This window comes from Agelaius phoeniceus (genome assembly GCF_051311805.1).
Source record: "Agelaius phoeniceus isolate bAgePho1 chromosome W unlocalized genomic scaffold, bAgePho1.hap1 SUPER_W_unloc_1, whole genome shotgun sequence".
Taxonomy (NCBI): domain Eukaryota; kingdom Metazoa; phylum Chordata; class Aves; order Passeriformes; family Icteridae; genus Agelaius; species Agelaius phoeniceus.
Window position 1 is genome coordinate 5,877,394 of NW_027509866.1, and position 16,419 is coordinate 5,893,812.

The window sequence follows — 16,419 nt, forward strand, 5'->3', positions numbered from 1 at the left end:
CCTCTGTATGATTTGTTGAAAGGAGACGCTGATCTAAAATCACCTCGCACACTGACCCCTGAGGCGCATAAGGCGTTGGAGGTGGTTCAGCGAGCTGTTTCGGCTTGCCAAGTTTATCGCATTGATCCCTCCGTTGATGTCACTGTGTTCGTCACCACTCCAGATTTGTATCCCACGGGTATCATTGGCCAGTGGAGTGACAATTGGTCTGATTCCTTGCACATTTTGGAATGGGTTTTCCTGCCCCATCAGCCGCAGAAGATGGCAACTGCGTTGTTTGAATTGATCGCTCGCTTGATAATCAAATGCCGGCAACGGTGTTTGCAATTGATGGGTGCGGATCCCGCAAAGATCATACTCCCGGTGCAACGGGAGGATTTTGACTGGAGCTTTGCAAACAGTGTGTCCCTGCAGAGTGCTCTGGAAAATTTCTCCGGGCAGATCACTTATCATCTGCCCAGCCATAGGCTACTGCATATGGCAAAATCCACAAAAATCTCTTTGCAGCCCAAAAATAGCCAGGAACCCGTGCAAGGACCCACTGTCTTCACTAATGGTTCAGGGAGGACTGGGAAGGCCATTGTTACCTGGAGGGATGGATCTGAGTGGCAGGTTCTGGAAGGCCACGAGGATGGGTCAGCCCAGTTGGTTGAACTGAGGGCTGCTGTCATGGCATTTGAAAGATTCTCCCAGGAGCCTTTCAACTTGGTCACGGATTCCGCCTATGTGGCTGATATCGCACAGCGGTTGGGTCACTCGGTCTTGAAGGAGGTCAGTAATCCTGCCTTGTTTCACTTACTGAAGACCTTGTGGTGTGCCATTCAGGCCCGGGTTCATCCATTCTATGTTCTGCATGTGAGGAGTCACACCACTTTGCCAGGCTTTATAGTGGAAGGTAACGCGAGGGCTGACAAGCTGGCTAACCCAGCGTGGGTAGCGCCTCAGCCTGATACACTCACGCAGGCCAAGGCATCGCATGGGTTTTTCCACCAAAACGCACATACCCTGCAGAAGAAGTTTCAGCTGACGCCAACTGAGGCTCGTGACATTGTTGAGTCATGTGATGACTGCCATGCACTTGCTCCGCCTTTGCCGGCAGGGGTGAACCCCAGAGGCCTTAGGGCCTTGGAGCTTTGGCAGACCGATGTCACCCTGGTTGCCGAGTTTGGCCGGCTCAAGTATGTGCATGTCACTGTGGACACGTTCTCCTCTGCGATGTGGGCTTCGGCTCACACTGGGGAGAAGGCCCGCGATGTCCTTGCCCACTGGAGGCAGGCCTTTGCCGTTTTGGGCATACCTTCTGCGGTGAAAACCGACAATGGTCCTGCTTACGCATCGCAAAAGGTGCGGCAGTTCCTGCAGTTGTGGGGTGTTTCGCACAAGTTTGGAATCCCTCATTCCCCGACTGGTCAAGCTATTGTAGAACGCACTCATGGTACTCTGAAGCGGGTTCTTCAAAAACAAAAGCGGGGAATGCAGGGTGAAACCCCGCACAGTCGGTTGGCAAAAGCTTTGTACACAATCAATCATCTTTCTGTGCCACAGAACTCAAATAACCCTGTCATTTTGAATCACCATCTCTCGTTGCAGGCTGCGGACGAGGCACATCAGCCTCGAGCGAAGGTTTGGGTGTGAAATTTAGTCACCAAACAGTGGGAAGTTCCCTACGACCTTATCGCTTCGGGGCGCGGGTATGCTTGTGTATCCACAGATACTGGGGTACGCTGGGTACCTTCGAAATGTGTTCGCCCTGACCTGCGACCGCAGAGGCAGAATCCAGCCGATGAGCAAGACGGAGACCGTGACCAACCTGAAAGGGGTCAAGCGGGCGGATCATTGAGTGATGACTCAGATGCAGATGATGGGAGTGATCGCTCTGATGATTCGTCCGCAAGTGGACACTGAGCATTGTTCATGTTTTCCTTTTTACATTGTTCATTTTCTTTTCTTTTTCTTTTTAAATGGAAAAAGGGTGAGATGTCACCCTGGGTTTTTAAGATTTTCTAAGCCTTCTGATGTTGACATTCTTGTAGTGAATTTTCTCACATACTTTCTGTAAATAACTCATTGTTTTGCATTCCTTTATGGAGGAGGAGAGAGTTGATGGACTGTTGGTTTAACCAGTGGCATTGGAGAGGTGCCACTGTCACCCTCCAATCCAGTGTCACTTTTGGAAAACTATAAATGTTGGAGTCAGAAAATAAACGGCCCTTTTTTCTCTTTCACCTTGAGAACGGTGTGAGCGTGTGTTCTTTTGTGTCCTATAGCGACAGGATGGGTTTTTTTTTTTCCCATAAAAGGATAAAAGGAAAAGCACAGAGCCCTTTCCAGTGTTTGGAAAATAGCTGAGTGCAGCCCCTCAGGAGTCAAAGACCAGCCAGACTTGTCTATCCTGGCAACTTTTGTCTGGGAGCAATCCTTTAGCACACAAAAATTTGGAGGTGGAATCCTAATTTTGGCTATGGACGCCTGGTAAAAATGGACAGTTCTTTTCCATAAAAAGAAGGAAAGCCCAGAGCCCCAGTGTTTCAGGGGCAGATGGGAGTGGCCTTCCACATTCCAAGGTCAGCCAGACCTGTCAGGTGACCCCTGGGAGGCCAAGGCAGCCACACCTGTTTCATGTTCCCTTGGTTCCACAGGGCCCTGCAGTGTCACAATGGCTCCTTGCTTCCATGATGCCCTCTGGTGTCATAATGGCCCCTTGATTACACAAGTCCTTAAGGATCCTAATGGTCTCCATGGTTCCACAAGGCCTCACTGTGTCCTAATGGTCTTTGGGTTCCATGAAGCCCCTCTGTGTCCAATGACCCGTTGGTTCCATTGGGGTCCAGTAGTGCAACAATGATTCCCTTGGTTCCACAACTTCCCAGAGTGTCACAACAGCCCTTTTCATCCATGAGGCCCTGCAGGGTCACAATGTTCCTTTGGTTCCATGGGGCCCCACAGTGTCACAATGGTCTCCATGATTCCATGGAGCCCTGCAATGCTCTCCATGGATCCACAGTGCCCTGCAGGATCACAACGGCCCTTTGGCTCCATGAGGCCCTGAAATGCAGCAGTGGCCTCTTGGTTCCACAAAGCCCTGCTGCTTCACACTGGCCCCTTGGGACCATGCGGCCCAACAGAGCCACAAAGATGTCCTTTGTTCCACGAGGCCCCACAGTGTCACAGTGGCCCCTTGGATCCATGGTACCCTGCAGGGTCACAATGTTCCCCTTGGTTCCACAAGTTCCTACAGTGTCACAGGTTCCACAAAGGCCTGCAGTGTCACCGTGGCCCATTGGTTCCACAGTGCTCCACAGTGTCACAATGGTCTCCATAGGAAGGAAACAAGTGAGCCCCAGTGGGGCAGGGGCAGATGAGAGGCAGCCGCCAGAGGCCAAGGCTGGCCAGACTTGACTGTATTGGTAGATTATTTTGGAGAGTAACCCTTGAATATATGGAATTTTAGAGGTAGAATCCTAATTTCAGCCATGTGAGCCTAGACAAGAAAGACAGTTCTTTTCCATAGGAAGAAAAGCATGGAGCCCCAGTGCTTCATGGTCAGATGGGAAGTGGCCCTTGACATGCCAAATTCAGTGGCACCTGTCAGACAGCCCCCAGGAGGCCAAACCAGACAGACTTGTTCAATGTTCCCTTGATTTCATGGATCCCCACACTGTCACAGTGTAATCCTTGATTCCATGAGGTCTGGCAAAGTCACAATGGATTCTTGGTTTCATGAGCCCCAACAGAGTCACAGGGTTCCCATGCCTCCATGTGGCCCCGCTGTGTCACAATGGCTCCTTGTTTCTATTTTAAATCAATCACAATCAAACCACAGTTTGATCATTGATCCTTGCTTCCATAGGGCCCGTGATTTGCACAATGGTCTCCTTGATTCCATGATTCCTGGATTCCACAGTCTCCCCATCGTTTCCTTGGATCTCCATTGTCACAACTGACCCAAGGCTCCATGAGGTTCCGCAGTGTCACCGTGGTCGCTGTCAGAGGCTGGATGAGATCCATGTCCCGAGACACCTTGGGATGCTCGGAATGCCCCTGTGGGGCCAGGGCCGGGTCAGGCCTTGGTTTGTGGTGGGACAGAGCCCCGCCCCCAGCCCTGGCCTGGCAGGGCTGTCAATCACACAGCAGGGGGGGGGGGGGGGGGGGGGCGGCACTAACCCAGCTCTGATTGGCCCAGCTGTCAATCAATCACACAGCAGCAGCTGGTGCTACCCTGGCTCTGATTGGACAAGCAACTGGCAGTCCCACTCCAGGGGTGGGGCCATGAAGGCCCAGGGGGTTAAAAGCCGGAGCACGAGGCCAGCCCAGGGTCTGGCTCCTGCCTTCTGCTGGGGTTCCTCTGTTGGTGATGCTGGAACCTGAGCAGTTGGTGCCCATGTGTGTGTCCTTCTATGGATCTTCTGTCTTTCTGTTGGTCTCTGTTTCTTCTCCTTCTAAACGTACTTACCTGCAACATTTCTGGGTAACTTAAAATCTTAAAGGTTAAAGGATTTTAGGTTAAATGTGTGGGAATCCAGGGCACAGGGAATATTTCTCTGTCTGCTCTGAGGGGTCCTGACCCCCAGAGAAACACTGCCTTTAACCTTTGCCCATGGAGAGGACTTCCAGGACATAGAGACCAATTAGAATTTAGCAAAGTGTGGAATAGATTAGATGGGAGTACACTATGTTCCTTGGGTGAGAAATTTAGGTTTTGGGATTTTTAGTATGGTGTAGATAGGAAGCAAGATGCAGGAATTTGGGTGTAGTCCCTGTCTTCTTCATCTACTCCATTTTTTACAGTGTTGGTGGGACGGGGTCATTGGTCAAGGAAAGCACAGTGTGGAGGTTATGTGGACAGTCAAGGGATGAGTTATTGGTAGATAAGTAGAAATAATGTACGTTTTAAGAGTTAATTGGATGAGACAACTTTAAAAGACCTTGAAACTGTACATTTTGGGGCCATTTTGTGGTGCTTTTCCAGCGTGCTGACCCTGGTGTGGACAGCAATGCAAAACTTTAGATAACAATAAAAAAGAAACTGAAGACTGAAAAAGTCCCATGCATCTCCTTTTACCTGACACAGAACTGCTACAGGAGGGTTTCCCCTATCCAGGGAGGCCCCAGAAAGGCCCAACATGAAACAGACATCAATGACTGGAGCCCCAACAATGTTTGTAATAGGTTGACTTTTTTCCATAAAGTTGTTTACTGAAGGGGGTTGTCTTAATTGGCCAATCATGTGAAATGTGTCTATTAAATGACCAATGAGGTCCACCTGTAGCAAACCAAGATATAAAAGAAGAGGATTGCAAAAATGAGTGGCTTTTAGCCCTTAGTCTTCTGATCTGAGTCTGTGTCATCCCTGATTCAACAGTGACATTTGCGGATCTGTGGGGGCTATTGGGGATCCTTTCTGCACCTCGTGACCCAACAGGAGCTTCTCTAATAAACGCTGCCTGAAGCTCCCACTGTGCCCATGACAGGAGCCCCTGTGAGTGTCTGGGACATCCCGGCTCTTTGGCAGCCTGGGGACTCCTGGGATGTCACCGTGGAGCCCCCGTGAGTGCCTGTGACAGATGGGTGCCTTTGCAGCCCAAGGTGCCCTGGGATGTCACCATGGAATGGCTGTGACTGCCTCTGACCACAGGGCTCTTTACCATCCCCAGAAAGCCCTGGGAGGTCTCCATGGAGCCCCTGTCTCTGCCTGTGACATTCCAGCTCTGGAACAGCCTGGAGAATCTTGGAAAGATCCCATGGAACCCCTGTGAGGGCCTGTGACAAATCTGATCCTCAGCAGGCAACCATCCCCAGCCTCCTGTTGCTATGGTCAGTTTCCATGGAAACCATCCCCAGCCCCCTGTTACTATGCTCTGTCCTTTGGCAGCTCCATGGAGACCCCATGCCAGGGGTGGTTGCCATGGACACCAGCTCAGGCCTGCAGCCAGAGCCCGTTGCCATGGCAACCATTGGCAGCCCCCATCCCCAGGCTGATGGGATCCCAGAAGCACAGAATTGGCTGAGCTGGGAGGGACCCATCAGGATCCTCCAGTGCAACTGCTGGCCCTGCACAGGACACCCCAACAATGCCAGCCTGGGCCTGGCAGCGCTGGCCAAACGCTGCTGCAGCTCAGAGAGCCCTGGAGCTGGGACCCTGCCCTGGGGAGCCTGGCCAGGGCCCCAGCAGCCTCTGGGCAAAAACCTTTTCCTGACATCCGACCTGAGCCTGCTCCAACTCAGCTGCAGCCGCTCTCTCCACTCCTGTCCCTGGGCACCAGAGGGAAGAGGTTCCCACAGCCCCAGCCAGGGACCCGCTCCCAAGGCTGCTGCCATGAACACCAGGGCTGGCACCAGCTGAGATGCTCGGTTTCCACGGGCTGGGCTTCAGGAATGGGATTCCCCAATTTCCTGCTGCCGCTAAAACCGCGCTGCCCTCACTGCCCTCCCACCTGCCATGGAAAGCACAAAAGGCAAAGATCCCGGACTGGGTTAAGAACAATTTATTGGGAACAGCAACGGGATAAGGAACAAACAGGAACAGAAACAATATTGATAACAGAAGGGATAAATAAAACTGTTTACAGGGAAAACTACAACACAACTCACAGGGTCTGCCTGGCTACAATATTTCTTGCCTGGAAAGGACAGCCTTCTCCTCAGGGAGAGAGAGTCCCTTTCCTGTCCCAGGCAATGATCTGTAGTTGGACTGAATGTAATGACAGGGCCATGGCCAGACCCTCATGTTTTTCAATGCCACATCAGGTCATTGGCAAGGGCAGGAAAAGGGACAGGTGTCTTCCCAGCATGGATCACAGGGAACATGGATCACCAGGGCTCTTTCCAATCTGGCTTCTCCCATGGGGGATGAAGCTGGAGTGGTGCATGAAGCTGTTCCTGCAATCGAGGCACTTGCAGGGCTTCATTTACTGGTGGCTCCGTTGGTGTCTTGTCAAATGAGAGCTTCTGGTGAAGCTCTTCCCACACTGGTGACACTCGTAGGGCCTCTCCCCAGTGTGGATGCGCTGGTGCCTGATGAGGGTGGAATTGTGCTTGAAGCTCTTCCCGCAGTCAGGGCAGTAGAAGGGCCTCTCATCTGCGTGAATCCGCTCATGCAGGTGGAGATTTGAGCTGCTCCAAAACCTCTTCCCACACGTGCGGCACTCGTAGGGTTTCTCCCCAGGGTGGATGAGCTGGTGCCTGATGAGGTGGGAGTTGCGCTTCAAGCCCTTCCCGCAATCAGGGCAGTGGAAGGGCCTTTCTTCTGTGTGAATCTGCCGGTGCCTGGCGAGATCAGGGCTGGTGTGAAACCTCTTCTGGCACTCAGGACACTCGTAGGGCCTCTCCCCAGTGTGGATGCACTGGTGGGTCAAAAGGGTGGAGCTGCAGCTGAAGCCCTTCCCACACTCCCCACACTCATAGGGCCATTCCCCGGTGTGGATCATCTGGTGGCTGATCAGGCTGCTGCTCTTCCTGAAGCTATTCCCACACTCCAAGCACTTGTGGGGCTTTTTCCCATCATGAAGCTGCCCATGGGCCACCAGCTCTGAGCTCTGGCTGAAGCTCTGTCCACCTTCCTGGCTCAGGGTGGGTCTTTCCTCCTCAGAGCACCCTGGGCTGGGTTTGGAGCCCCTTCTCCTGTGGGATCTCTGGGACTTGTCCTCCATGTTGGAATTCTGCACTGTGGAGCCACTGGAATTGGCCTCTTCCATGAGGTTCTGCTACAGGGATTTGCCCTCCCTGGTCTCCATCCTCAGCTTCTTCCCTGGGGGAGGAAGGACAAGGGGAGGATGGGATTTGCCTCTGTGCCAGAGGGAAGGGGAAGGAGATCCCCCCAGTGCATCCCCAGCAGGACGGGGTTGGCAGCAGGGTTGTCCTGCAGCCGGGGGCTGTGCTGGGCTGGGAGATGGAGCAGGAGAGAGGGGGAAAGGGGCATTGACTTCCTCCTCACCTGCCTGGGGCTCCTGGGGCACCGTGTCTTCTTCCTCGCAGCCTCCTCCTCCATCTGGCCAAGTTTAAGGGATGGAAAATCCTGTTTTGAGAAGAAAACAAGGGATAAGTACATTGAATTTTGTACTTGTTTGAAGGCAAACCTGGGGAGGGTCTAAACCAGGATTACAATTTAATAAGAAAATGAAGATCGAGGCAATGATGCAGAAACACTGCCTTAAACTGACAGAGTCTGGATATAACCTGACACCCTGCTGGTCAGGCTGGTGGCTGCTGTCCCATTAAATGGTGGCTGCAGTCCTGTTGGAGTGATGAACGTGATTCTGTCAGAGCAGTGATCCTGTAGAAGGGTCTGGTCTTCCTCTGAAGGTCCAGTGGTGGTTCTGGAGCTCTTGTCCTCTGGGAATCCAGTAGGCAAGCTGCTCCTGGTGTTGCAAGGCTCAGCTTATATGCAGGTAGGAATGCTTGGATCCTCCCCCTGGGCGGAGCATGCCACAATGGGATGATGGAATTTGATCAGTCCTGCAGTGACACTCAATGGCCCATTCCCAGCAGATATCTCCCCTGGAGGGCGTTATCAGGGCTGAATCATGGAAGAGATCAAGAACACTGCCCCACCTGTTTCTAGCAGTTGATGAAGATGGGGATTGAAAACATGCATTTGGTTCCAACTTACACTGCAACCTGAAACAGTGGGGGAATCCCTGCTCAGGGGGTGAACACCACCCCCCTTACCCAAACTGGCTCAGGTGTAAAACCCCCACCCCGGGAAGGCCACACACACAGGGGACAATGTCACACGTGCCCTTCTCCAGGGCAAATGGCATCTCTCTAATATTTTCTTAACCAGATTGCAAAATTATTTTGGCACAGTGAGTTCAGGGCACTGTTCTTTGACCCCAGTTGCCTTTGACAACAGCATGGTTCCTTCCTCTGAGGAGGTTGTGGGTCTCTCTGGAGGAACTCTTGGAAACTTGGATGCAGCTTCGTCTGAGCAACCTATGGGAGAACTGATGAGGAAAATGGCTGTTGTGGGACTGGAGTGTAAAGAAAAGACTTTGTTGTCCCTACTTGAAAAGTTTGTTAAAATCACAGGAGGAAATGGAGCAAATAATACCAGCAAGACTGACAAGGTTCATTCACCACATGGTGAGGAACACAAGGTTGCTAGAAGTCCCACAGGAAGCCCAGCTCAAGTAGCTAAATTCCCAAATAACTACTGGATTCCCAGGCTTGGGTTTTTTCCAAATGTGAGAATCATTATTCTCTTCATCCCTGTCACCTTTGTGACAGCTACACAGAGCTTTCCCTTCCTTTTAATAATATCTGTATTGGGCCGAATTTGCACTTTTCTTTAATTGGAACCTGCCAGCAGCTGAGCTGGAGCTGTGCAGGAACCAAGGAAACTTGGAATTGCCACAGAATTGCTTCTATTGTCAGCCAGTGCTGCGGTGGCCGTGGGGCAGAGGGGTGGGAAAGGGGGCTCCGGGGTGGCAGTGGAGGAAATGCCGGGCCCGGGGGCTGAGCACAGGGCTGAGCACGCAGAGATGGTTTTGTTCTTGCTGAGCTCGCACTGAGCCAAGGCCTGTCCTGCCCCTCATTCGGCCACGCTGGGGAGGGGCTGAGGGTGTGGGGGAGCTTGGGAGGGGACACAGCCAGGACAGGAGATCCCAGCTGACCCCAGGGATACCCCAGACCATAGGACATCATGATCAGTGCATGAAGTGTGGGGAACAAGGAGGAAGGGGGCACATTTGCAGTGAAGGGTTTTGTCTCCGCAGGTAACACTTAGGCAGGATTGGGCCCTGTTTCGCCAGTGGGCAGGGCCCGCACCAATGACACAGACACCAACTTAACTTAAGGAACAGTGTAATTTAGATAATGCAAATTTGCAAAAAATTACAAAAATATTAGGTAGGCAAAGCAAATAATCATTAGTCAATAATTCCAAAAGAGAAGATGTTGAAATGAGTATGACACAACTGTCCATTTCTGGCTGCAGGCTCTGGAGATTCTATCTCTGCCTTCAATCAGGGTTGCATTCCCTAAAGAATCCTGGTACCAAATCCTGCTTTCCAAGGCTGGAACAGTGTCTCAGGTTTAGCTGGGTGTGTATTCAATTACCCTCTGTTAAAGTTGGGGCAATTATCATCTGTTAATTGAGCAGTTTACTTTATCTCTTCCACATGAATCCTCCCTCCAGGGAGATATCTTCTGTTAATGGGCCATTGAGTGTCACTGATAAAAATTCCATCATCCCATTGTGAGAAGATCTGCCCAGAGGGAGGAGCCAAGCATTCCTACCTGGAGATAATCTGAGAATGTGAACAACAGAGTCAGCCTTCTCCCACAAGATTCCCAGAAGAGCAGCTTTCAGCTCCACTGGATCCCAGAAGAAGACCAGGCCGATCGACGCCACAACTGGACCTTCCGAGGAAAACTCCAATCTTCTAAGGATCCCTGCTCCAACAGAACCACACCTGTCCCTGCAGGAGCACTGCAACCACCATTTAACAGGAGTGCTACCAACACTCTGACCCACAGGGTGTCAGGTCGTATTCTTACTCTGTAAGTAGTTTTTAGTACTACTGCATTTGTATTTTTAATTTTCCTTCTGAAGAATTGTTATTCCTATTCCCATAGACTTTGCTTGACAGCCCCTTGTTTTGAAAATTATAATTCCAAGTGAAGGGATTAACATTTTCCATTTCAGGGGAGTCTCCTGCCTTCCTTAGCAGACACCTGTCTTTTCAAACTGACACAATACCCTGGGACAGCCAGGCAGGTGAGGAGGAAGTCAGTGCCCCTTTCCCCCTCTCTCCTGCTCCATCTCCCAGCCCAGCACAGCCCCCGGCTGCAGGACAACCCTGCTGCCAACCCCGTCCTGCTGGGGATGCACTGGGGGGATCTCCTTCCCCTTCCCTCTGGCACGGAGGCAAATCCCATCCTCTCCTTGTCTTTCCTCCCCCAGAGAAGAAGCTGAGGATGGAGACCACGGAGGACAAATCCCCAAGGCAGAACATCGTGGAAGAGGCCATTTTAAGTGGCTCCACAGTGCAGAATTCCAACGTGGAGGAAAAGCCCCAGAGATCCCACAGGAGGAGGGGCTCCAAACCCAGCCCAGGGTGCTCTGAGGAGGAAAGACCCACCCTGAGACAGGAAGGTGGACAGAGCTCAGAGCTGGTGGCCCATGAGCAGCTTCATGATGGGAAAAAGCCCCACAAGTGCTTGGAGTGTGGGAAGAGCTTCAGGCAGAGCAGCACCCTGATCAGCCACCAGATGATCCACACTGGGGAATGGCCATACGAGTGTGGGGAGTGTGGGAAGGGCTTCAGCTGCAGCTCTGCCCTCATCAACCACCAACGCATCCACACTGGGGAGAGGCCCTACGAGTTTCCCCAGTGTCAGAAGAGGTTTCAGACCAGCTCCAGTCTCCTCTGCCACCAGCAGATTCACACTGGGGAGAGGCCCTTCTGCTGCCCTGACTGTGGGAAGGGCTTCAAGCACAACTCCACCGTCGTCACCCACTGGTGCAGCCACCCTGGGGAGAGCCCCTACGAATGTCCCCAGTGTGGGAAGAGCTTCACCAGCAGCTCTCACTTGACCAGACACCCATGGAGCCGCCAGTAAGGAAAGCCCTGCAAATGCCCCAGCTGCAGGAACAGCTTCATGCACCGCTCCAGCTTCATCCCCCTTTAGAGGACCCGCATTGGGAAGAGTCCTGGGGATCCGTGTTGCCCGTAATCCATGCTGGGAAGACACCTCTCCCTTTTCCTGCCCGTGACATGATGTGGGATTGAAGAACATGATGGTCTGGCCATGGCCCTTTCATTACATTCACTCCCACCTCAGGCTATTGCCAGGGGCAGGAAAGGGACCTTCTCTCTCTCTCCCAGAGGAGAAGGGTGTCCTTTCCAGACAGGGGAAATTGTGGCTGGAAAGAGACAGTCAGTTGTGTTGTAGTTTTCCCTGTCAAAGTTTTATTTATCCCTTCTGTTATCAATATTGTTTCTGTTCCATTTTTTCCTTATCTCGTTGCTGTTCCCAATAAATTGTTCTTATCCCAGCCCGGGATCTTTGCCTTTTGTGCTTTCCATGGGAGGCAGGGGGGCAGCGAGGGCAGCGTGGTTTTAGCAGGAGCAGGAAATTGGGGAATCCCATTGCTGAAGCCCGGCCCGTGGAAACCGAGCATCCCAGCTGGTGCCAGCCCTGGTGGCCATGGCAACCACCCCTGGCATGGGGTCTCCATGGAGCTGCCAAGGGACTGAGCACAGCAAGAGGGGACTGGTGATGGTTGCCATGGAAACTGACCATAGCAACAGGGGGCTGGTGATGGTTGCCTGCTAAGGATCAGATTTGTCACAGGCCCTCAGAAGGGTTCCATGGGGACTTTCCAAGAGTCTCCAGGCTGTTCCAGAGCTGGAATGTCACAGGCAGAGACAGGGGCTCCATGGAGACCTCCCAGTGCTTTCTGGGGATGGTAAAGAGCCCTGTGGTCAGAGGCAGTCACAGCCATCCCATGGTGACATCCCAGGAGTCCCCAGGCTGCCAAAGAGCCGGGATGTCCCAGACACTCACAGGGGTTCCTGTCATGACCACAGTGGGAGCTTCAGGCAACATTTATTAGAGAAGCTCCTGTTGGGTCACGAGGTGCAGAAACGATCCCCAATGCTCCCCATAGATCCCCAAATGTCACTGTTGTATCAGTGTTCCGTGCTTTCTTTCCAATGGAAAACAAGCATCCTTATCCTCCAGGTGTCCATGTCTGAAATTGGGATTCCACCTCCAAAATTCTGGATATCCAAGGGTTGCTCCCAGGCACAATCTTCCAGTACCATCATGCCTGGGTGGCCTTGACCTCTGGTGACTGCCCCTGCAACACTGGGGCTGGGTTCTTCCCTTCCCATGGAGATCACTGGGACACTGTGGGACCTCATGGAACCAAGGGGATCATTGTGGCACCACTGGAGCCCATGGAACCAAGGGGCCATGGTGACACAGTGGGGCTTCATGGAACCCAGAGACCATTATGGCTCTGTGGGGCCTGATGGAACCATGGAGACCATTGGGACCCTTCAGGGCCTGGTGTCACCAAGGGGGCATTATGACTCCTCAGGGCCTCAGGGAAGCAAGGGACCATTGGGACACTGTGGGGCCCCATGGAACTGAGGGAACATGGAACAGGTCTGGCTGGTTTGGCTTCCCAGGGGTCCCCTGACAGCTCTGGCTGATGTTGCAATGTCAAGGGCCGCCTCTCATCAGCTCCTGGAAAACTGGGGCTCCGTGCTTTTCTTGCTATGGGAAAGAACCACCCCCCTTTTCAGATGCCCATTGCCAAAATTGAAACTCTCCCTAAAGCAATTCCTATATGCAAGGATATCACTCAGAACAAAATCCTGCTTGCTCTGGCTGGCCTTGGCCTCTGGTGGCCATTTCTCATCTGCCCCTGAAACACTGGGGCTCTGTTCCTTCCTTCCTATGGAAAAGAACCGGCTTTCAGGTCCAGGGACCATGGCCAAAATTAGAATTTGGCCTCTCAATTCTGTTTATCCAAGGACTGATCTCAGACAAAAGTAGCCAGGACAGACAGGCCAGGCTGGCCCTGTCCTCTGGTGATTTTCTTAGACTCTGAGCTGAATGTTTTCATTTGAAAACACCTTGGAGAGGGCCCGGAGATCTCCCAGGGAGGTATTTTGAAACCTCGGGCACATGAGCACTACCTATGGACAAAGGAGCTCTGTGCTCTGTGCAGTTGTGGTGGTTTTGCATCACGAAAGTGATGTTCTAAGAGAAGCTGCTAGCAGTTTCCTCCATGTCTGACAAAAAAAACAATCAGTAATTATCTTTGAGAATTGACAATCTGTTAAACTATGAAGGAAACTGTACACGCCTCTGTGAAGACACATGTTAAAGATGGGAAAGCCTGGGAGGGTCTCTTTCCCTTCTGGCTGGCACAGAGGTAACAAGGCTGACCCGGCCCCGTCTCAGCCAGGCCGGGCCGGGCGGCTCCTGCCGTGGGGCCGGGCCCCTTCCCAGGGACCCCGCCAGGCCCCATCGGCTGCCGGGCAGGGCAGGGGAGGCCGCGGGGCCGAGGCCGGGCCGGGCCATGGCTGCAGTTGGGAACATCTGGGCCCTGCTGAGCCCTGCCCCGCCGCCAGCCCGGGCCCAGCCAGGATCCGCCGGGCCCCAGGAGCAGCCCCGGGCCAGGCCGGCTCAGCCAAGATTCTGCCACCCTTGGGCTTCAGCCGCAAGCCCCGGGCAGGGGCAGGAGAAGCCATCGGCCCCGGCCGTGCTGCTGCTGTGCTCTGGCCTGGCTGCTGAGATCCTGGCCCTGCCCCAGCGCGGCCCATCCTGACACAGCCCCAGCGCAGCCGCTGCAGAAACCTCCATCGTAAAACAGCTCCGGCCGCAAGCACCGAGCCCGGCCGGGGGCACGGAACCAATCTGCAGGCCCCGGGTGAGATATGAACTCTTTCAGTGCTTCCATCCTCCCTCCAGTGAGAGAAAAGGACAAACTGCAGGCACAGAGAGGAGCAACATGAAGACACCGAGGTCAGTGAAGGGAAAGTTGAGTCCCAGATGGAAGGGATGAGGAGATGCCTTGATCTTGGGGCTGAAATCCTCTTGAAAAGCTATGGAGAAGGATGTAATTAATATATCAGACTCTCTTTTCCCCTATAACTATTTGAAAATATGGGGAGATGACTTGTTCAGCAAAGGCCTCCATGGTAAACTAGGCAAATGTTGAAGTAGCTGTGATCCTATGAGAAGTTTAAAGAGAGAAAGAGAGAAGAGTGGTGAGATCCTCTGCCCTCAGGGAGTGAAGAAGATCTCTGTTCTCAGAGATGAAGATGATTTCATAAATAGATGAAGAGAATCTTTGCTCTTGAACAGCTCATCTCTAAACTCATACCCCATTAGTTGACATGGCCCATAAAAACAGCTGTGGGAAAAGCTATGAAAAATGGGAGGGACTTGACAATTGCAGATTTTCTGGGCAGCTGCTCTTCGTGGGAATTGAGAGCCACGAGCAAATGTTTTTCTTATGGAGAAGTCTCCATTGCATGAAAGCGAGAATCCTCTCCCTAAGTGAACTGAAGAAAGACTGTTCTAGATGGTATAAACTGACTGAAACTTTCAGGTTTTGTCTCCTTGCATTGTCAGTAAGAAAGAAAAGGTTGTAGGGAGAGGAGAAGTGTTCAGATTCCTATTACTCTTTCTTCTTTTTACTGGTAATAAACTTTTCTGTATACCCTTTAAAAATTTTGAGCCTACTTTGCTTTCTCTTATTATTCTTTTTTCTATCTAGTGGTAATAAACTTTTCTATATACCCTTTTAAAATTTTGAGCCTACTTTGCCTTTCTCCTAATCCTATCTCACAGCAGGAAATGAGTAAATATATTCCAGTGAATGCAATGGTAATTAGCCAACACTGATCCCACTGCACTGATAGGTGCATTGGCTGAGAAATCTCAAATTAGCAAACGAAAAATCACTCCAGATACATTCCTGATAAACTGCATTAGAGCAGAGGGAAATCAAGGCAGAGACATGGTTCGTCAGGACTTGCTGCATCCTAATGAGCCCTGTGGTGCATTTGGAGCTGAGCCCTTGAACCTCAGGGCCTGAGAGGAGATTGCACAAACCTTTCCAGGAGTCAAAGTCAGAAGAAAACCCCAAAGTGTCTCAAAGCATGAATGGGTCTCAGTGAGGTCCATGCCCAACACAGGCTCCGCATGGATCCCTTGGAGGAGACAATTGGAGGCCAGGATTAGCCAAAAACATCTCAGAGACTCAGAGTGGAAAGGAAATTCCAAACTACCTTAAAAATTTTGAGAAGCTCAAAGCTTCTGAGCCCCACTGAGTGTCAGTACAAAGCTCTCCAGGGGCTCATTAAAGCAGATAATTGGGGCCATGATTGCACAAACCTCTCACAGTCTGTATCAAAAGGGAAACACCAAGTACCTTAAAATAACTAAAGTACCTTAAAGCATTAATGAGCGCACTGAATGTTGTTACTGATAACGGCTCTCCAGAGACTCATTAAGCAGATAATTGGAGCCTGTAAATGCACAATCTTTTTCATAGAGTCTGTATCAAAAGGGAAAGAGGAAGTAGCTTAAAAAACTTAAGTACCCTGAAGTATTAATGAGTCCCAATCAATGCTGCAACAGGCAGAGAATCTCCAGGGACTAATTACAGCAGATAATTGGAAGCCATGATTGCACAAACCTCTCAGAGACTCCAAGGCAAAAGCCAAAGCCAAAGTCCTTTGAAAAAGCTGCAGTCCCTGCAGGGAGCATGAAGGAGCCCCCAGGGCCATTGCTGAGCAAGGCTCCCCAGGGACTCCTTGCAGCAGATCCTTGAGGCCACTGGGATGTGGGCGAGGGGGGGATGCTGAGGGCAGCACAAGGGGCTGACAGTGCCCAGTCTGCCTGGGGCACAATCACTGCCAGCCCTTGGCACAGGAACCTCTGGCTGCAGGA

At 51.9% G+C, this 16,419-nt stretch overlaps 1 protein-coding gene across 1 annotated transcript in view; it reads left to right on the plus strand.

Moving 5' to 3' along the window:
• The window catches only part of LOC143692464 (uncharacterized), a 270,414-nt gene that overhangs the window by 65,970 nt on the left and 188,025 nt on the right, over positions 1-16,419 (plus strand). The window contains exon 3 of the mRNA XM_077172697.1: positions 11,113-11,419. Within this exon, the coding sequence (XP_077028812.1) occupies positions 11,113-11,419 (307 nt within the window). The remainder of the gene's footprint in view (positions 1-11,112; positions 11,420-16,419) is intronic.